Genomic DNA, 22476 nt, shown 5'->3' on the forward strand with positions numbered 1-22476 from the left:
ATTATATGTTGTTAAAAGAAATCTCCATCAAAAATCAAGTCACGCACTCACTATTAAAAGAGAAACACTCATTATACAGACGTTTTCCAAAATTTTCAGTAAAAAACTTATTAAAAAAACCGCGTGTTTGTAAATATTTATTTGATAAGAAAATGTGAGCACAGAATTTATATTTCTCTGTTTTGTTGTAATAAAAACATTTTTGTCAGTAATTTAATATTAAATTTAGGTCATTTGGTCTTAATTTTAAGTATCGATCACATATAAAATTACATTTTTCTTTTCGAGAGAAACATAAGTTTTTTCAATACATTAATTGAAAGCAGTTTAGATTCATAATTTCAGAAATTTGGGTGGGTCAGAATTCACTAATTTATTTGTAGTATAATATGTACTGCCGAAGCGAGTAAGAATTCTTTTTTTCAATTAAATTTTCGTAATTATATTAGAGACGTAATATATTATTAATAAAAATATCCAATTTTGTTATTGATAGTAAATTAACAATCTGGTGATTGCTGTTTCAGAGGGCGTAGCCGCGGGTGCGTGGGGCCCATGGAGTCCCTGGTCGCCGTGCTCCGGGCGCTGTGGTGGTACCAGGGCCCGCTACAGGTACTGCGACTCCCCCCCGCCGCCCTACGGCGCTCCGTACTGCCAGGTATGCACCTAATTCAGCTAAGTTGAACAACCTCCCTACCTTGATTAAAAATATGCAAGTGCATTATCGCGTTTGTTGACACCCGCATTGTCATGGAGACAGACAGAGGACAGGTCGATACGTTGCCCCGGCAATCAACTAACATAGAAAAATAATAAACATCGGTACACGCAAATATCTCGCAAAATGCCTCCCAAAAAGGGCAAAAAGGGAAAGAAAGAAGAAGAATCTAAAGAAGTATTACCCGAAGTTGACAAGGCCTTTTTTGAACTTGAAATTGCCGACTTAAATAGAAAACTCGAGAGAATAAAGAATACTAACGAAGAGTTAGAGGCTAGGAATAGGGAGTTGGAAGCCGAATATAAAAAGCTCGATGAAGATAGAGCCGATGTCATCGCGTATCTTAAGAGAACTCTTCAAACTAAAATCGACGAAGTTGCGGAACTCCAAGAAAGGGTGAAAGGTATCGAGGAAAAAAGACAAGAAGAAACTTCAGCCTTTCTGCAACAAATTAAGGACATGAAAAAAGAGTTTAATGTTATGAGAGAACAGCTAACATCCGAAATTAAAATGATATCCGGAAAGCTGAACTCTTTGGAAGAATTTAGGATGCAGAGAGATACTCTCATGGCCAAGTTTGAAAATCAAGAAAAGGCGTATGAGGATCAAGAAACGCATTATAAAAAAGTGTTACACGAAACTGAAAAGAAGTTCATCATAAGCAAAGACAATTTGAAGAAAGAACTAGAATCCCGACTATTGACATTAGCGCAAGATTTTCAGGATGCTACTGAAATAAGAATCGCTTCATCCACTCACAGAGTGATTAGAGAAAACATCGCCGTAAATAATGAGCTGAAAGAGGTGCTTTCGTTGCAAGCAAATTTGTCAGACCAAAACACAATGCTGAAAGAAAAGGAAAGGTCGGCGCGATTGGCGATACAGTTAGCTGAAGAACAAAGAGATACAGCTATGGAAAAGAGCATTATGCAAACCAATTTGATTGAACGTCTAACTAAAGAACATACAGCCATGAAAGACAAAATGACTCTTATTAAAAAGAACGAATTCGATTTCGAATCTCAAAAACGTACAATAGAAAAGTTATCCGAAAGATTAACCAAAATGGACTTGAAAGTTCACATATTACAACAGAATCTCCATGTCAATCTTACTAAGAAAAGTGAGCTGAAGATGGTTGCCCAGAACGCAAAAGCGGAATCAGAAAAATTATTGGATATTGTTTCTAGCGCTAGTTTAGCTGTGAAAGGAGCTATCAAACTATGCGACTGTCCCCTCGATGACAGTCCAGCAGAAAGGGATGCTGCGAGACGCAATCTCCTTAAACGCCTTCTTGATTTGTTATCAGTTCCTGAGATATATGAACGTACAAGCTCACTTTCGACCATTCCATCAACAGCAGCTATATATCGCCGTGGAGATTTGGGGTTCGTTCCAAAAGAAACTGCTGCCTCCAAAAGTTCAATTTGTTCCAGTTACCAATCATCAATAATTAAAGTCGATTCTGCCTTATCACGAGCTGCTTCCAAACCAGAATTGTATAGAGGAGAAAGTCTTAAGACAATATACAGTAGGATGATCGTGCCTGCAATTGATTCCCAGGAGTTGATAAAAGGGCGTTTAGGAGAAGGAGATGGCGAAGAAGAAGTAGAAATAGCAGCCATCTCAGAGATCGTGGAAGAGCCAATAACATTATCACAAGATATTGACGAAAGTTCTCATTCAGAATATGAAGGCGGTTCCGAGGGTGAGGACATATCTATGGAAGGCAGTAAAAGTAGTGTACGTGGACCTGTGATTCAAGATGATGAAGTTTCTCATAAAACTGCCAAATCAGGGGATAAGTCAGAGACTGCTGATGAAGCCCCGGAAACAAAACTCGAAGAATAAGAATTTGGGATGCTTTTAAGATACATATATTTTTAATAATTATTATTTTAGTGATATATTTATGTATTTGTTTATATACTTTTTACTTTTATAATGCAAGCTAATAAATATATCTTAAAAAAAATATATTTACACATGTCTTCCATAATAATTATTGTTTTCATATATTTATCTCCACAGTGTACTGTGATCTGATCTAAACAATTTAATACAAATAATAAAATAACTAGATCCTCAACACAAAGACAACTTAAACAAATACAAACTAATACCACTTTCGGACAAAGGGATTTTGAGTATTATTCAATTAAAATCTATAACCTACTTCCACTGTCTATTAAAACAATTAGTAACGAGAAAATGTTTGTTCGAGAATTTGAATGTTTAAAACTGTATGAACATTTTGATATCTCTGTTTATTAAGTCATCTTTGTTTATTCTCTAATGTAAAAATATTTTTAAAAAAGTATATTATTAAGAGTCACATTATTTTTATTTTTAATCATAATTTACAATGGCAAGAAAATATGAATAAATGAATAGCAAGACTAAGAAAAGGGATGGATCATAAATTGGAGGAAAGAAAAGGTAAAATAATTTGTAATAACCTGTTAGTAATAATTTATTGTAATAACTTTTATAACAATCATAGAATTCAATTTAGCTAGCTAATTTAACAAAAAATCTTTAGTAAACTTTTTTTTCTTCTTTATTTAGGCATGCTGTGTTCACATATAATTGATGAACAGTATCTAAAATAACAATTTATGATTATTATACAAATGTCATTTGTTTTGTTTATTGTTTGTGAACCAAAATAAATGAAATAAAAAAAACAATAAGTTGTGTTAACTTCATATAATATTTGATAGTGCTAAAAAATTCCTCTGGAGATGGTTATATGACATTGTGCTGTGTTACATTAACCAAAATATGATATACAGGTATTAAAAACAAAAATTTAACAAATGCATTACAAACTGTTTGATTTACAAAAATAATTATATATTTTAGGCCAGTTATAGCAAAATATGACTTCATTATTTAAACTAGACACATATTACATGTATTCTATCCAAGGGTTGAAGAATTTGTCTCAATAGATTTTTCTGCCCTAGGGTCCTGCAGTTGAGTCTGAGGCCTGCACTTTGGAAGGTCAGCCCTGCCCATGGTCCCCCGGATCCCAAGGTCCCCCTGGAGACCCCTGTCGGTGTGGATGCGCTCTGCGCCTTGGGACTTCCCCGCGACATCTGTCGGCTTCAGCCCAGGAATGCCAAGGAAGAACATTCTGGCTTTTACAGGTAAAAGAATACATCATGTTAAATCTAGTGGAAATGTCTAATACTAAGAAGTATTCCCTCTCAATTTAAATTAAAAAAATGTTGAAACCCCTTTGATAATACAAACATTTTACCCATATTCTAAGTGTACCAGAGTGTAATAAACACATTAATGTGTCAGAAAAATAGTATTGACTTAACCCATGAAACTCCTAACTCAGGACCAGAAATAAACAATGTGATGTAACAGATATTTATTTATTACGGCCTAAGCCAATTACAAGAGTTATATAAAGAAACATATGAGTATGTACAAGAAACTAAACTAAAAGAACATAAAACTATGTAACAAAGACAATAACGAGCAATAAAATAATGGTACACAAAGGTTTAACATATTATATTGACGATAGTGCTTGCGAACTTGCTTTTTGCCTAACCATGAATAATTTACAATCTGATTCATTAGTATTAATATATTCAAATTAAAGTGTAAATTGTTTGCTACCTGAATACATATCCCGTCCTATGAAGGGAGGTGAATGTTTCAAATTCTTAAAAATAAGAATCAAGGCAACACAGAACAATTTGTACCATTTACGGTCCTTTAGGCCAAAAGATGTTCAATGAGTTGCCGAAGCGATTGGGCATGTTAGGTCTATTGCACTGTTTCGTGGGATGGCGATGGTTTTTGTTAAAAACAAAAATTCATATACTCGCAACTTTGTAAAGAAAATCAAACAAGAAAATGTGATGATGAAGTATTCTACATTTGTATGAAAAATCTTCAAAAGTGGGCTATATTGAAATTTCATTTGATTGTTTATTGAAGGTTATTATTTTATAAAGGTTGTGAATAATCTTACATTATACTATGTTGGTGTTGCTTTTGGGTCAAAGGTTCAAACCACAACTTGATTACAATTTTCTGTCATAGCGTTATTTACATATATGTAATTGAAAATAGCCCCTTTTAATAAATTATAAGGGGGGAAATACTTCTTTAAAATATCCTGGGATTACAAGCCGTAGAAAATAATAAGCTATAATTGTCTTGCAGGCAGGAACCGGTCACGTGATACGCCTATCCATGGAGCGTTACCGCTTGCCCTGTGGGGCTCAGTGGCTGAAGGCCCGGGACGGAGGGTCCCCGGGGGCTCCTCTCCTGGGCCAGTGGCCGGGAGACGGTGGCACAGAGGGCGGACCCGAGGAAGGGGCTGTGACCTCCACAGGAGACAGTCTGCTGCTGGAGTTCTTCTCTGATGAACTTCTGGCAGCTGGGCCAGCTTGTCCGGGAGGGTTTGTTACTACTGTAACCCAGATTGGTAATTTTGTACTTTTTTCATAATAAGTATTGTTTAATCGCACCTCTGATAAAATAGTCATACCTTAAAATGATCTGATTTGAGTTAAGGAAAAAGATTAATAAAGTTCTTACATATATAAGAATTATCTTATTATTATACTCTTCCTCATTATCTCTAGGACATTAAAAATCCAGCTAAACAATTTATCAATAATTATTGTAGATTTGTGAATGCATGGAATGGTCTGCCTCAAGAAATTGTTAAATGGTTACAGTACCATCTGTTGATACATTTTAAAACAAATTTGACTTATACAGAAAGTAAATAAGGTTACCAGAAAAATTCCAGATAGTGGCATATCAGCTCATACCTGCCTGCCCCTAATTTAATCAAATAATTTAAAAGCTTGATGGCTTTATGACACACACTAAAACTTATTTGAACACAATCATTCTCAAATTGTGTAATATTTTAACTATTTTCTTTGTGACAATAGAGATTTTCTTTAAAAAATGTAATGGAGATTTTGAATACAAATCTGAATATACATATGATACAATATATCAGGATTGCTTTAAAGGGTGAAAAGAAAAAGAACAAAAAAAAACAAGAAAAGAACATGGTTGTAAGACAAAACGTTATTTTTGTTTTTAGGGTTTCCTGAAAATTATGTTTATTTTAGTCGCAACTATTTTATCGGATGTGCGATATATTATATTTCAAAGGGTATAATTTAAAATATCAAATTATTCTTGAATGTTATGGAAGACATTACTTTTGTGTTTTTCTTTTAAAATTCAATCATTTAAATTTGTTCCAAGCTTCATATATGGTTAAAATGTTTTTTTTATGTAGATTTATTTTTTATGTATCCTATAGTTTGATATTTTTTATGTTAATGCCAACACATGTTCTTGTTTAAATTGTTATTTTTTCGTCAGTAAAATTCAGAGATCCTCATTATTTTTATTAGTTTTCTAAAAATACTGTTTTTAATTGTTTTTTGTTTGTTTTGATTACTGTTTTTATATTTTAACTGTCTTAGAACCGAGCCATTAACCCTAGTTAGACAGTTAAAGCAACTTTATTGATCTGTTAATGTTATGACCAGTTAACAAAATTACAAAAAATGATTCCTTATGCAAATAGTGGGAAGGTACCTACTCAAAAGAAAGTTATATCTTAGAACACTTTTGAATTTTTCAATAAATTGTTTATTTTTTCCTCTCTCCTTTGTTTTTACATAAATATGTTAATAAAATGATTTATGTGTTAATTGTGTGCAACATTGTACATATTTTTTTTAATTGTTCATCTTAATATATTATTAGAAAAGATATTTTGAGGAATATCTTCCAGCAAAAAAATATTTAGCAATATGCATATAAATTTATTGTTCCAGAACCGACAGCATCCAACGCATCTGCTAGTGTAGCAGTTTCTATGGGGGAAGGACACGGGTCATCTCGAGTGCCACTATTTGGTGGGGCTCTTGTATTCGGAGCCTTAGGTGCTGCAGGCCTACTATTGGCAGCCCCCGCACTCTGTTGGATCATTCTCCGAGCTCTCCATGCCACATCCAAATATCAACGAGCTAACGATTGTGATTCTCTAGCAGATTCTGACAGTAAGTTTTTAAATTGTGTGTATTTAAATATAATTGAATGACAATATTCCAACGAAATTATCAAAAAGGACTGGACTTTCCTTAGCGTAAAGGAAGATTTAAGTGGGAAACTCCTTGATGATTTTTCGAATGTTTGAGTTTGCTATTTACCATATTTATGTGCCATGTATTTATTAAAAAAAATTATAATTCTTTTTCTGATCCTATATAATATGTTTTGTGATATACTCATATGTCTGTATTAATTAATCTCGTCCTAACTCAGCACAGAACTTTTAGTCCCATTGAGTTGGGACGTATGTCTCAAAAAATGTGTAATAAACTACTTTAAGTAAATAAATAAGTAAAATTTAAAAAATACCCAAAACAATAAAAATCGTACATTATTTTGGCCTACTAAAATAAACCAAATGAGCATTGAGGTAAACATTTATGCACTGGTACCCTTGTACTTATCATATTTGTATTTGGATTATAATAAAAGTTCTAATCAGTTGTTTAAGTTTTTTTTACAACTATCTGAATAAATACATTACACAATACATTCGTACCGTACGTCTGAAGACGGCAGATAAAACTAGGCACTTTTAAGTGTTTTTGGATGGTCCTTAGCCAGTGTTGCCAACCCTACCGATTTTAGGAGCAATCTAGCAATCTACCGAATTGGATGGAAATTCTTTGGATTTTTCTACACTTTCCCATATAAATAATATTTCAATCTTAAAATGGTTTTGTTTATGAAATATTTAACAATTGGCAATTTTAATGCGACACAACAGTAGATACCCTTCAATAGTAGCTCACGGTTTTTGGGTCAATAAGAAATTTTGAAAGGTTGAAAACCTCGAGGTTGGGAACTCGGGCAACTATGTGTACTGCTGTACCTAAATGCCTAAAAATTCCATTAAACCGCTTCGTAGTATAGTGGTTGAATTGTTCTACAATTTTTGAGGTGCTAGGTTTAATTACTGACACGGTGGATGTGAAACATCGGTTCCTTTGGCTAAACTGCGATGTTTTATTGTTTCTGAACTTTATTTACCACTAAGTCTGGATAATTATATGATGATGATAATCACTCAAACCAGCCAGTGACAGGTCATAAGCCCTGTTAATTCCTAGACATGTATATTTTCTACTAAATAATTTCCATCTTAATTGTTATCTAATTTTAGTCGCACCTGGATCGACGGCAGCCATCGCTGGATTAGGGGGCTCCAGAGGAACTTTGTTGTCGGAAGTGTTGTCCCTGAGGAGACTGAGGTCCGGACCCCCGGCTCATCGACTGCTGAGGGAGTCTAGGGATCTGACGGAGGAGGGGGTGGAAGGATTGGAAGGTGGACAGGGGAACAGCAATCAAGCGGGCGGGTTCGTACCATGTTTGATTCAAACAATATGTATTATTATCATTATTATTATTAATGTATTATATCAGGGACATAAGTTTTTAAGACATAACATGTCAGTTTTTCATCATTATGAGATTCGTAGATCTAATAGCTATCTGATTTCTGAACAAATAGTTAGAACTTATTTGGCAGAGAGACAATATTATTATATAGGACCAAAAATATGTAATATAATGCCAGAACCACGGATATGTTGAAAGAGCCTTAAGTTAGTTAGTTAGAGGTTACTGGCTGCTTTCCTCAGTGAAATTGGTCGCCCAGAGTCTGAGAAGTTGATGATAGCTGATAGATGGTCAACACGTCATGTTCTTCCTTAAATTGTTACTTTTTGTTAATTTTTATTTTTTATTTATGAAAACATGGTTTTCATTGTTTTTTTCATGTTAAGTAAATAACAGCATTTATCGATACTATTCCTGTCCGATTACCTTTCATTCCCATCCTTCCTTTGACTCATTCTTATGGTACCTACCTAACATCAAGATAGAAGATATTCAAAATTAGAAGATTCGGATTTAGAACAAAAACCAAACAACATTTTTGACTTGACATAAAATCGGATAAAAAGTGGTTGGAATCGTCGCGCGTCGATGAAAACATTGTCATATTAAAGTTCATTTGTGATCCAGTGCCAGAAATTGAAGAACATTCAGATTATATTAAAGGTAGGTATCCACTTCATGTACCTATTCCTTTCTCAAATATTTCCCACTTCACGAAACTGAATGAAATTTGATTTTCATTTACAGTCCGCCTTTTCGTTAACACATGTACCTATACATATTTAAAAAAAATTATATTTTTGACTATCTAAGAACAAAGTTACTTACCCTAGTTAAGTAGACAAAGCCAATTTGTTGTGTATAAAATAATATAAAAAATGATTAGGTATTATAAATGGTGGTACAAATCAATTTGTGGGTCTAGGGTCAAAAATCATGGATTTACTAATCAAATTCTGGTGTATGACAAATTGTATACACGACACCTCGCCGTGCATACAGTTGAACTGTAGATAGGAGGTGGCTTGGAGCTGCTATTTGACCGGCTATCGGGTGATAGCTTTCTTCAGGCTTCAGTTTTCTTCTTCAGAAGGGCAGGCGGCGACATCAGAGGCGGAGAGGGCGTAGATATAATAAAAACGCAGTCTTGGTTATACACTATACACACTTTATTCAATAAAAATACAGAGGTTCTATCAAGTAATTTGTACCGTGCCGCAGTCGGGCACGGTACGAGACAGCATACATAAGCCGCAAGGGAGAGCGAGAAGGGGTCGGACTTTCCCGGCTTACGCCGTAGCACGCTCTCCTATTGGCTGGACAATTTCAGATATTGTTTTTACACGTATGCTTATAAGATAAAATAACTCCCTCGAGATGAGTTTTTCATGTAAAGGGAGTATGTAAGCCTCTTCCCCGTATCTTATTTAATGTAGAAATGATACAGGGAAAGGTCCTACATACTGAGAAAAAGGGTGACATGAGTTTTAGAGGATTTGACAGGGTCTGATTCCCCGCAATCTGATACAAATATGTGGCTAGGGTCTCGATATCCTAACTTCTGCCCCTGCGAGTGACATAATTAACCGTCTTTATTTTAGGGGCAGCTAGTTAGATTACAAATCGAGACTATAGCCGAAAATAAACATAAAAACATGATATACAAATATTAACCTAAAAACACTGGCACCGCACACTCTCGTCCGAGCGCCATTCGTCGCCCTAGCGGCCACTCGGGAAGCTTCAGTCGTGGCCGGGGGTTCGACCGTCTCTCCGCGGTCATTCCGTCCATTTTCCCCGTGCAGCTACCATCTCCGCCTGGGCGCCCGCAAAAGGGCCGCTCGGCTTGGTGTCGGTGCCTAACGTTTGGCGCTCGTTCGCCGCGTCACAGGCCGTGTTGTACGTTGTATTATCGCACGCGCGGCGATGTCCGATACACTCCCCCCGGTGTCGCGCAGTCGGCACCTGCTGGTCCCGCATCGGGCCTCGCCGCCGCGTGGCGCTGTCTTCCGGGCGCTGTCATCAGTGGGGCGTAGCAGGACCGCGATCTTGACCGTGGGTCTTGTGTACTCGCCCGTGGAGGTCCGCACCCTGACGGCTCGCACCTGGCCGTCCTTCCCGGGCATGGTTCCCGTGACGACTCCCCGTGGCCATTGGTTCCGTGGCATCGCGGGATCGGTGATCACTACCACGTCTCCAACTTGCAGGGGAGTGGCCGCGATGCGCCATTTCTGACGTCCGCCCAGGCCTGGCAGGTACTCGCGCATCCATCGGCGCCAGAAAGCATCCGCCATCTTCTGGGCTATGCGCCATTGTTTGCGCAAACACACGTTCTCCGACGCTTCGCTGTAATCCGCGAGGCAAGGCATGCCCCCGGATGACCCAATTAAAAAGTGATTCGGAGTTAAAGGAGCTCCGTCACGAGGGTCTACTGTCACGTGCGTCAGCGGACGGCTGTTGACCGAGAATTCAGCCTCGGCTAGCGCCGTCCGTAACGTCTCTTCTCTAGGCGCTTGCTCTCTCAGTATAGCAAACAGCGCCCTCTTAATGGAACGAACTAATCGTTCCCATGCCCCTCCCATGTGCGGGGATGAAGGAGGGATAAACTTCCACTCAATCTTCATAGTGCTCATTTCATCTAGCACTTTCTTGTCCTCGGCTACGTCTCGGAAGGCAGCGGCCATCTCTTTATCGGCCCCGCGAAAATTTGTCCCGTTGTCAGAGTACAAGACAGACGGGTGTCCTCTTCTGGCGGCCATCCGCCGGATGGCTTGGATCGTCGAGTCGGTGCTCAGTGACGTCACCAACTCAATGTGTACGGCCCTGGTTGTGAGACACGTAAACAAGGCCCCGTACCTCTTCTCTTTGCGCCGTCCCATGGTCACGTGTAGCGGTCCAAACAGATCCACTCCGCAATGCGTGAAGGCGCGCATGTGATGTGCCAATCTCGCCGGCGGAAGACGTCCCATCAAAGGCGGTTGCGGTCGCGCACGATCGTTCTTACACTTCTGGCAGTTAGCTACAATCCATCGAAGCTTTGTGCGTATTCTCATCACGTAGAAATCTTGACGCACATCTGCCATAGTCCTCTCAGTGCTTCCGTGATAGCACATCTCATGCCGGTGTCTCAGCATCAGTTGTACGTACAGCTGCGCGGCGTCTAATATTATCGGGAATCCAATATTTTCCCGTACGCCGCTGGCCGCGTATAACCGCGTTCCCATCCTCACCAGTCCGGTGTCGTCTAGCCGGGGCGTGAGGGCATGCAGGCGGCTGCCTCTGGGTAGCGACTCCCCCCGCTTTAGGGCTGTTATGTCGCTGCCAAAGGCGTCGTTTTGCGTTCGCCTGATCCACAATCGCTCAGCGGCTATACACTCCTTTGCGGTTAGGTATTTTCCCACGCATTCTGGGGCGGCACGGCGGCATCGATTCACAAACCGCAGGCACCATGCCGTGGCACGTAAAAGCCGTCTCCACGAGCTAAACCGTGCGGCGTCTGGCAGCGCCGCTTGTAACGCGGTGACTATGCGTTCGGCGCGCTTTGCTTCCATGACGGCGATGTCGGGCTGCAGGCCGCGTCCCTTGTGATGCGGCCATTCGCCCTCCTCCCCAGTCAGGAAGGCCGGTCCCCCGAACCAGGCTCCCTGAGGTGTAAGATCAGGCGCGTTGAGGTCCCTGGTGGCAGCATCCGCGGGATTCATCTTAGTCGGAACCCACCGCCACTCTTTCGGGTGAGATAACTCATCTATCTCCCCGAGGCGATGGGCCACGAACGGCGAGAACGCACGGCTGTCGTTTCGTACCCAGCACAGTACTGTCGCCGAGTCCGTCCAATAGACTGTCCTCCCCACAGTGACGTCACTCTCCCGCTTGATGGTGTCTGCCAGTCTCACGGCCATTAGCGCCACTTGCAGCTCCAGTCGAGGTATTGATAGAGCTCGCAAGGGGCTAACTTTAACTTTACTGCCCACGAACCGTACATGTCTATTACGGTCCGTCTTTTCCACAAAATACGCTACTGCGCACCCCGCCAGTTCGGAGGCATCGCAGAATACGTGTAGTTCCACCCGACTGGTGCGATTTTCTATACACCGCCGGGGTATAGAGCTCTCTGTGCGCTCCACACAGGCTCTCCATTCGGCCCATTTTTCTTGATGGGTCGGCAGGATGACGTCATCCCATCCTATTCCCGATCGCCATACTGCTTGTAATAATATTTTCGGGCGTACCGTAACACACCCTAGAAAACCGAGCGGATCGAATATGCTCATTACCGCGCTCAGTAATTGTCTTTTAGTGGGCCACTCATGTGCGCTTAACGCTATTGTCTTATTAAATTGAAACACAAATCGATCACTGACTGGGTCCCATTTAACACCGAGTACTCGCTCCAAGTACTCACTACCGTTCACTATTATCTCGCGAGCGTCCGTGGCGCGCAAATTATCCGCGGTGGTACGTAGCACTTCACCGTCATTTGAGGACCAATTCGTCAATTGGAATCCTCCCCGTCTTAATATTTCACTTGTTTGATCTCTTAACTGAATAGCTTGTTCCGTAGTATCCACCGCGGCAAGATAATCGTCCATATAAAAATTGTTTTCCACTGCGCGCGCCGCCTCCGGAAATTCACTCGCGTTTACACAGGCTAACTTATTTTTCACATATTGCGCACTTGTCGGTGAGCACGCGGCGCCAAAGGTCATCGAGGTCATCACCATTGTTTTAATCTCGGCGTCGGGTCGCTCCCTCCACAAAAACATCTGAGCTCCTTGATCGGCGGGGCGGATTTTTATCCGTAGAAACATATCTTTTATGTCCGCCGCAAGCGCTATGCGGCCTTCTCTGAAGCGTAATATGTTACCCCATAGCGAGGTCAGCATGTCGGGGCCGGTGAGTAGTTTGTCGTTCAACGAAACTCCACGGCATCGGCTGGCCGCGTCGAAGACGACTCGCAGCTTTCCCGGCTTGTTCACATTTACTACGCCGAAATGGGCTAAGTACCACTTCCGCGGGAAACGAGCGATCTCTATCGGCGTAACTTCCCGGGCGTAATCCTTCTCGATGTACTCCTTAATTTTCGCGCAATATGCCGCCTTGTAGCTCGGGTCCTTGGCCATCTTGTTCTCGACAGATTTCAGTCTGTTTACTGCGCACTGTCGATTGTCCGGTAACCATATGTTGTCTTCTTTCCATAGAAGACCCGTCTCCCACTGACCGGTTGGCGTTGGTCTGGTGGTTTTCTGTAGAATTTCCATAGCGCGCGTGTCTGTGCTGTTAACACGTGGCCTAGGTTTGACGCCCATAGCGTCCACCGCGTAATTGAGGCGCATTAACTCGTCCATGCGATCCTCTACGCTAGCACTCGTCAGTGTGAGTGTTTTGCTGGCTTTGTTCTGCTTATGATTCACGCATCCGTGCGTGATCCATCCCAGCGACGTCAGAGAGCGTAAATATCTCCCTTTCTCGTTGACTTTCCTAGTCACGATTAAATGAGCGTTGTCCTGCCCAATTAATATTTTCGGTAGCACTTCTTTCATACCGTTTCCCTCCGGAATGCACTGGCGCGGGAGATTTAGACTCGTCATTGTGTTCCCGACGAGCGGGTATCCATTCCCACTTGGCCCACGAATAGTCACTGTGACGCGTCGCGACGCCTTATCCTCGGAACACATATCACTCGCACCATGAATCGTTATCCCGCGCACTCGTCCGGGCGCACCGACACTGTCCGCCAGTTCGGAGTCTATTAAAGTCACATTGGAGCCCTCGTCTAACAGGGCGTAAACGTCGGCACCGTCATTGGGGCCGGTCACGTTCACTTTTATCACTTTGAGCAATACCGGTTGAACTTTTTCGCAGGTGCTCATCACTACATTATCGCGGCCTTCTCGTCGCTGTCCATGTAGTGTCCTATGATGCGTATAGCGACACTCTTCTATACCGCACTTCTTAGCCGCCGGGCATTTACCGGCTAAATGTTTATGCCTCAGACACGAGAAACATAAACCCTTTTCGCGAACAATTTCCCATCGGCCCGCTACCGATTTCGCTAAAAACTCGCGACACTTTTCACTTTTGTGCGGGCGATTGCACACTCCGCACTCGTCCCTTGTCTCGGTTGGCGCGGACACTGTATACACATTGTTCTTTGTTTTCTTTTGGGAAAAAACGACCCCGCGTCCATTCCACCGGCGCTCATTGACGTCTGAGCGATCTCGCTAAGCCAGCAAGAAAATTCCTTCACGGTGGCGCGTTCGTCTCTGTCCCTCGGTAAGGTGTACCACCACAGAGCCCGCATCGCTAGCGGGATCTTGGCCACCATCTCGTTCAGTAGCTGCGGTGATGATAGGCAGCTCGAGTTCCTCGTCCGCTCCAGAGTGGCGACCATGTTCCTCAGGGCCACGGATAACTCAACTATCCCGGTTGAGTTGGGGCTCTCCACTATGGCGGGTAGGCGGCGCGCTTTCTCCAGCATGTGCGCCGTCACAATCTCCTCGTGGCCGAACTGCAGTTCCAGGGTTTCCATGATGAGGTCCGTATTCTGAGGATCCACCATCAGGGAGGAAACCGCCTCCTTGGCGGCCCCTTTCAGCGCACGTTGTAGTCGGAGCAGGTTTTCCGGCGTCGTCAGCCGGCAGACTTCCGTAGACCTCGTATATTGGGCCTTGAAGGCAGGCCATTCCAGTGGGTCTCCTTCGAAGGCGGGCAATTCCTTTGCCGTAGATTGGCGCGCCAACAGCGCCTCCATTTTTCCATCGTCGCCATCGTGTGATCGTGGGCTCCCCGTTGATCCTCCACGTAGCGCGGTGGCCATCTCGGTGATCGCCGCAGCCATCTGCGCGATCGGGTCCGAAGAGCGGCGTACCCAGTCTCCGGTTTGTCTCTCTGCCACCCCAGCTCGTCCGCTGGGGCCCGCATCTGCCCTAGGAGATTCCATTGGGGGTCCAGGTGCGGTCGGTGTCTTCTCAGAGCGCCTCAGGGCGGCGCGCAGTTTCGCAACTTCAGCCTGCAGAAGTTCGACGGTGTCCTCCTCGGAAACCTCCTGTGACGACGCCTCGGTACCCGTCACCGTGGATACGACGTCGGCAGGGGGGGTGACATCAGAGGTTTTCTCGGCGGAGCCTTTTCCAGAGCGAAGTGAAGGCGTCATCTTCCACTGGGATGTGGCGTCCGTATAGCAGCTCCGATCCGGTGAAACGAAGGACCACAACTATATACACGACACCTCGCCGTGCATACAGTTGAACTGTAGATAGGAGGTGGCTTGGAGCTGCTATTTGACCGGCTATCGGGTGATAGCTTTCTTCAGGCTTCAGTTTTCTTCTTCAGAAGGGCAGGCGGCGACATCAGAGGCGGAGAGGGCGTAGATATAATAAAAACGCAGTCTTGGTTATACACTATACACACTTTATTCAATAAAAATACAGAGGTTCTATCAAGTAATTTGTACCGTGCCGCAGTCGGGCACGGTACGAGACAGCATACATAAGCCGCAAGGGAGAGCGAGAAGGGGTCGGACTTTCCCGGCTTACGCCGTAGCACGCTCTCCTATTGGCTGGACAATTTCAGATATTGTTTTTACACGTATGCTTATAAGATAAAATAACTCCCTCGAGATGAGTTTTTCATGTAAAGGGAGTATGTAGGCCTCTTCCCCGTATCTTATTTAATGTAGAAATGATACAGGGAAAGGTCCTACATACTGAGAAAAAGGGTGACATGAGTTTTAGAGGATTTGACAGGGTCTGATTCCCCGCAATCTGATACAAATATGTGGCTAGGGTCTCGATATCCTAACTTCTGCCCCTGCGAGTGACATAATTAACCGTCTTTATTTTAGGGGCAGCTAGTTAGATTACAAATCGAGACTATAGCCGAAAATAAACATAAAAACATGATATACAAATATTAACCTAAAAACACTGGCACCGCACACTCTCGTCCGAGCGCCATTCGTCGCCCTAGCGGCCACTCGGGAAGCTTCAGTCGTGGCCGGGGGTTCGACCGTCTCTCCGCGGTCATTCCGTCCATTTTCCCCGTGCAGCTACCATCTCCGCCTGGGCGCCCGCAAAAGGGCCGCTCGGCTTGGTGTCGGTGCCTAACGTTTGGCGCTCGTTCGCCGCGTCACAGGCCGTGTTGTACGTTGTATTATCGCACGCGCGGCGATGTCCGATACAAATTGATTACCCTTTTTAAGCACAGTTATTTGAAAGTTGTTACCGGTTACACTTAATTTTAAATATGAGAGTTTATTATAATAATTCAAATATTTATTTCCTTGATAAATATGTGTATATTCCTGACTACAATAGGAAGTTAACAAAGAAAATTGACTATGAATGTGTGTATTATTTGTATTTTTTTGTTTTATTTGCAATATATTTATGCAACATTTATTGAGACACAAATCCCAACTATTGAGTTCCGTTGGGAACCAAAGTCCTGTGTTGAGTTGGGACAATGATGAATGAAAATTTAAAGTATCTTAGTCGGTGACTTGTGATCAAACTTGTTGTAAACAACGACTTATAAGCATATCCGAATTTTTTGTACAGCAAATTAGATTTTACTTAATAGATAACTGAATACATTCACAAACCTCTTAATGTCAATGGTTCCTGTATCCAATACAGGAAATCTGTGAAGAATCTAGCATTACTAATGGATAAACATTTATGCTGGTGAGCTCATACTAATGAATAAACCACAAAAAAAAATTCAGTCTACATTCACTTAGAAGGTTACACAAATTCTTACCCATTAATACTAAATGCTCACTCATACAATCATTTCACTACCAATTCTAGATTATGCTGATGATTCCATGACTGATTTAAGCTGTGAGCAACTCGCTAAACTTGAACTACTTTAGAATACATGCATTAGGTATATATTTGTTCTCAGGAAATATGACCACATTTCTGATTATCATAAGCAACTGAAATGGCTCAAAATTAAACAGCGGAGAGACTATAACTCCCTCTCACTTCTGTTTACTATACTTCATAGTCCTAATGCTCCAATATCCCTCTGCGAAATTTTTTAATGCTTACCAGTTCATGATTTACCCCTTCGTTCTAATTCTCAAGCACCTTCTTAATACCAATCCACAATTCCTCTTTCTTCTCTTACTCATATAGGGTCCATGCGACTCGACTGTGCAATCATCTCTCATCGACTACTAAAGATGTTTTTGCAGTATCTCAGTTTAAATCACGCCTGAAAAAACATATCCTTTCTCTTCTTTAATCCATCCTCCTTTCCTCTTTCCTCTGTATTCCTTTTTCCCATTGAGTAGGTATAAGTATTGATTTGAGGTAAGGAATGATGATATTAACATAAATGATTAAAAATGTTAATTGATAGCTGTTATGTAGCACTGTTTTATGGATTGTACATATTATGTATGTATTTTATGTAATGAACAAACATTGACAGATGGTCGAGTGGCAGCAGTATAACACTGGCTGCAATTGGTGAGTCTCCAGCCATCGTGGGGAACAATCGTCCAGGATCCGGTGGCAGTCTACCAGCTCCCAGTACTGCTCCAGGTCCTGAGGTCACACCGGATACCAAGTCATCTCCTTTACGGAGATCACGTACCTGCTCACCAGCCAGAAGTGGACAGGTCAATGTGCAATCAGTGGTTTGTGCTACAATTTATTTTTATATCTGTGATAACTTACTTAATGGGACAATTTTCTAGTATAAATCAATTTGTAATATCTAAATAAAATAATATCTCGAAGTATGTAAAGCCTAAAGAATTCTTTTGAAAACATTTTATCAATAATATTATGAGTTACAGTATAATTCTAATTATCCGAATTAATGAGTGCAAGATATTATCCGGATGTGCAGAAATCCGGATAGTTGGATTAACCATTCAATAAAGGCAATAATTTTAAAGAAAACTTGAAATTTATTCTAAGATCACTTTTTTATTGATTTTGAAATAATACAGCGAATTGAAATCACATTGAAACTTACTTAAAGATATCCAACAAAGTTAAATCCTTTGACAAAGAAATGGCTGGCTGGTGCGCCGGCCATCAGTATATTTTTTTATTTGTCAATATAACATGTCCTTTATATTTTATTTCCTGATAACGATCCGGATATTTGGCAATTCAGATGACATGAGTTTAGATAAACGGTGCTCTACTGTATAATTTTATATGGGTTTCTTCTTAGTATTTTTTTTTATAAATTGTAAATGAAGGTCATATAAGAACGGTTTGTGTAACTCCTGGTTTGTGTAAAACAGTATTTTAAAAAATGTACCCAAACACTGTATATAATATACAACCCGTAAACTTACTCAACTTTTTCACAGACGAGATCACTGCCTATGCCTGCCGGGAATTTTAAAACCGTTTGGTCATTTTTTTGCCCTCTCTGATGAAAATATTTTATAATATTAAAAAACATAATAATTGAAATAATTCAGAGATGTCATTTAAATAAATGTTCAGGAAATAAAATCTTTATGTCCATTTACCGCGAGTTAATACATTTTGGTTTCACTCATTACAATAATTTATTATTAATCAAAGATATTTAGCTAAATATTTGTCTAGGAATTATTATGATTACGTTTTTTGTGCTCATTTTGGTTATATAATTTGAAAAAGGTAAAAAATATCTCCTTAGAAAATCTCACCAACATCAACAAAACTTAATTGATCAAATATACAATGTTTTAATGTTTGTTTTCAAAATAAATTGAGTCTAAAAAGATAAAGTATAATGATATTCAGAATTTTTAAATTAAAAAATATCTGCATTTTGAACAATTATGATAGTAAAATCATTAAGTTTTGATAGTTGATGGATTTTTTCTTTAATACCGTATGTCTAGTTAATTTCCACATATGTAAAACGTATGTACATATGTAGGTAATAAAATATTTTGTGCAAATTAATTTTTCAATAGAACAGGATTTAAAATGAAAAGTATATTTTTCAGATATCAGATGTAGATTCTCCCCCAATGTCAATAGATGTCAGTACAAGTGAGAGGGACAGCGATGCTTCGTACGACCCTCGTAGGATGGCTGACTTCAGGAGAGCTCCGGTTAGGAGGTCTGTTCTCTCCGAGGTCAGCAGCGGAAGTGTCAGTACACTGACTAATGTGAGTCCAGCAGGTAGATAATATTAAGGGCCTTAGAAATGGTATTCAGTCATGCCAATATTGCTAACCATTGATGAATTCTTGTAGATTTTAAATTATTGAATGTAAAGATATTTCGATAATCTTCCAGAAATCTTAAAATGAATACCAATTTAAATCTAAATTATAAAAACACATGAGACCCACGTTATAGTAGAAAATTGCGTTTCTTTTACAATATATCTAATTTAAAGGAACTCATTGAGAAAATAAAAATGAATGTAAAACAACCTCCCTCCTAAACTTGAGTTTTTACTCTATTAGAAAGGTAGAACCGTTATTATTAATTATGTATTTACATACCCTATGTAATTTTATTCTTATTAAGTAATATAATTTAGATCAATTGATAAAAAAAGATTGACAGCTTGCATCGATAATTTAAAAAAAAATGTTCAAAGAAACACTTTTGAAAAACATGCTAAGTGTTTTTTGTAAACATTTATTTTGTTGGATTAAGCATATACTTCTAAAAAAAGAATACTATTCAGAATAATCTTAATTAACGCATGCGGGAAATCTAAATTACATTAATAAATTATTCTGTTTTTCTGTTTGACTAATGTTTTGTCCAGAGTAATGAAAAAAACATTATTTAACCGTTTTTTCAACATTTTTAAAAGCTGGCAATGCATGTCAATTTCATCATTTCCCAAGTGGTGCATAGAGCACTGCATCGGTACTTCAATTGCAGTATATCTTGATCATTTTTGTTATATAGAAGGTAAGGTGATCAGTCTAATGCTTCAAGATATGCCCGTCTGAGAACCATGAAACATTGCAGTGTAGAATCACGTTTGAAATGATTTTCAAATTTTCAAATTTCACATCTATCCTCCCAGGAATCGAAGCAAGGATCATAAGCATGGTAGGCGAATGCGCTAACCACTACGCTACAAGGCGGACTTATCTCCAATCGATTTCCTTTTCAAAATTTTAACCTTAGAACAGCCATCTAGTCTAAAGCATTCGTCCAGGGATCTGGTCCTATTTCACATTCAGAACTTTATTCCTCACCGACCTGGACACAGACAAAATTACTGCGGTATTAAGTTAAATTATAATTATTGTGTTAATCTTCCCTAAGTATTACGTAATCATCATCGTCGGCCGCATGTTGTAGTGGACAGCGCGTTTGCCTACTATGCACGAGGTTTCGGGTTCGATTCCTGACATGGTTGACATGAAATATTTATTTAAAAGGGTGTTTTCACACTAGAATATTTCATAGCTCCTGGACTGGTACCCAAAGCGTAAGACGATCATCTTACCTTCATGTAACAAAAAAACGATCAAGATAAACTGCGATTGGTGCACCAATGCAGTTCCCTATGCACCATTAGATGTGGAAAGGGAATGATGATAAATAATTTTTGTAACTCGTAAATTATGCGAACGGAAAATAAATTATCTCCATGAGTCAACAAAACTTGTTTTCTGTGAAAAATGTGAATTGAGATCTGATACATAATAAAATTACAGTAATATTTTTTTTCAAATTTATTTTGTTCAGAATAAATATAATTATAACGAAAAAAAAAAAATTTGATATGGAAATTCACATTGGGCTATTTATTTCCAGGGTTGCTACTCTCCAGCACTGAGTACCACCAGCTGCGCGCGCGTGAGAGCTACCGGAGGTAAGGAAAGGAAAGAGAGGAGAAACCTTAGGCTAAGGGCACCCGTGTCCGACCTCAGCCTGACTGCCGACCTAGAACTAGATTACTATGACTACAATGTCAAGAACGCCGGAGCTGTCCCCGGCTCATATCTCGGTATGGACCCCGCCTTCTTAGTCTGGATACCACCGCTGGACGAAGATGACGAATCACATAATCACACCTACGAAGAAATATTACCAAGACAAGATGTAGACCCCGGCAGCAATACTGAATCACCGGAAGACTACGATCACCCTCATTTAAGTAAACCTCATTTAAAGCAGGAAGACTCAATATCACAATCTTCTCCTAAAGTCGATAGAAAAACATTACTGGCCAAAACAAATATCGTTCATCCATTAAATTTTAGTGTCTCAGATTTAGCGCCCGTCAAGGCAGAGCCATCTTTTGACCTGTCGAAAATGTTTAATCCGAGACGCGAACCACTTAAACACGTCTCCATACCAATGAAGGAGTTCTCGTTTGATAACAAGTTTCAGGAATCTGTCGCTAGATCGCGCTGCCAGTCGGAAGAGAAGGAAACTGCCTGTGAGAAGTCACCGACTGAGAAGTATGTCGATATTGCAGATATCCAATTTGCCGACGAAGATTCCGATAGCTCCAGCGATTTGAAAAATAAGGATAGTCGTGAAAAAGTTGGAAAAACTCCCAATAACTTTGTTATTACTTGACAAACTCGCATAATTTGACGGGCGTCTAAATTTTATCAGAGTTCGCATTAAATTTATTTTGACCTTTTGCGTGAGAGTTGACGCAATTTGAATGCGCAATTTTTATCTCCGTTTTCCATTGACATAATATAATTATAGACATGTCCCATGGAGTAAAATATTTTTAAAAGTAGTGACACGAAAACGTACCCATAGTCACTAAGTACTGTTTATTTACACTAGGGCTGCATTCAACGAGCGTGCATATGCTACCAGTAATGATAAACTTCAGTCCTACGGGAAATTGGATAAAAATAAAGTGTTCTTGCGCGCGGTAAAAATTAAAGCATTAAATTGTACCGCAAAATTTCTTGAAAATGTGCAAAAAAATATATAAAAAATGTTTCAATAAAAACGCACTACTTTGAACGACGTCACTGGTTCATATGAACCAACCAATGATATGCTGTGAAGGATATCCGGTTAACTTACCGTAAAAGAACCAATCGGAAGAACTGACAGAGAAAAACTTCAGACGTCCACGTGGAGTTACTTCAGAAATACAAAACTGTAAAAATCATAGCGCTGATAATACGATAAATAAATATATATATATATATCTAATGGCTTAGTTTAATAGTCTATTAACAAATAAAAAAATCATAAAAGACACTGACAACTTCCTCATTAAAGGATACTCATTTTTGGTATATAAAAAAGGCTTTTTTTTCGTTTTTTTCTTAAACTCCTAATAATTTCTACCTATTTATTTAT

The 22476-nt window shown here is 40.1% G+C and overlaps 3 protein-coding genes across 3 annotated transcripts in view; 2 read left to right on the top strand and 1 right to left on the bottom strand.

Moving 5' to 3' along the window:
• gogo (thrombospondin-1 like protein golden goal) overlaps positions 1-22103 on the top strand; it is a 264490-nt gene extending 242387 nt beyond the window's left edge. The window contains exons 5-12 of the mRNA XM_088235559.1: positions 528-658; positions 3688-3870; positions 4910-5174; positions 6559-6783; positions 7959-8151; positions 17636-17843; positions 19167-19331; positions 20953-22103. Coding sequence (XP_088091685.1) covers positions 528-658; positions 3688-3870; positions 4910-5174; positions 6559-6783; positions 7959-8151; positions 17636-17843; positions 19167-19331; positions 20953-21723 — 2141 coding nt within the window. The 3' untranslated portion in view covers positions 21724-22103. The remainder of the gene's footprint in view (positions 1-527; positions 659-3687; positions 3871-4909; positions 5175-6558; positions 6784-7958; positions 8152-17635; positions 17844-19166; positions 19332-20952) is intronic.
• Positions 744-2629, top strand: LOC148275542 (cilia- and flagella-associated protein 157). Its single transcript, XM_088235561.1, has one exon. It carries the CDS (start codon positions 845-847, stop codon positions 2567-2569), a length of 1725 nt encoding a protein of 574 aa, XP_088091687.1. The 5' UTR covers positions 744-844; the 3' UTR covers positions 2570-2629.
• On the bottom strand, positions 10054-14190 carry LOC148275543 (uncharacterized). The gene has a single exon (XM_088235558.1). The coding sequence runs from the start codon at positions 14062-14064 to the stop codon at positions 10054-10056; it is 4011 nt and encodes a 1336-aa protein (XP_088091684.1). The 5' UTR covers positions 14065-14190.
• Positions 22104-22476: the final 373 nt, after the last annotated feature.

Source organism: Micrasema longulum, unplaced genomic scaffold (assembly GCF_059751315.1).
Source record: "Micrasema longulum isolate JH-2025_06_02 unplaced genomic scaffold, ASM5975131v1 h1tg001400l, whole genome shotgun sequence".
Classification (NCBI taxonomy): Eukaryota; Metazoa; Arthropoda; class Insecta; order Trichoptera; family Brachycentridae; genus Micrasema; species Micrasema longulum.

Coding starts and splice junctions, on each gene's coding strand:
- LOC148275543 (XM_088235558.1), bottom strand. CDS start 14,064: ATGAGCACCTGCGAAAAAGTTCAACCGGTATTGCTCAAAGTGATAAAA.
- LOC148275542 (XM_088235561.1), top strand. CDS start 845: ATGCCTCCCAAAAAGGGCAAAAAGGGAAAGAAAGAAGAAGAATCTAAA.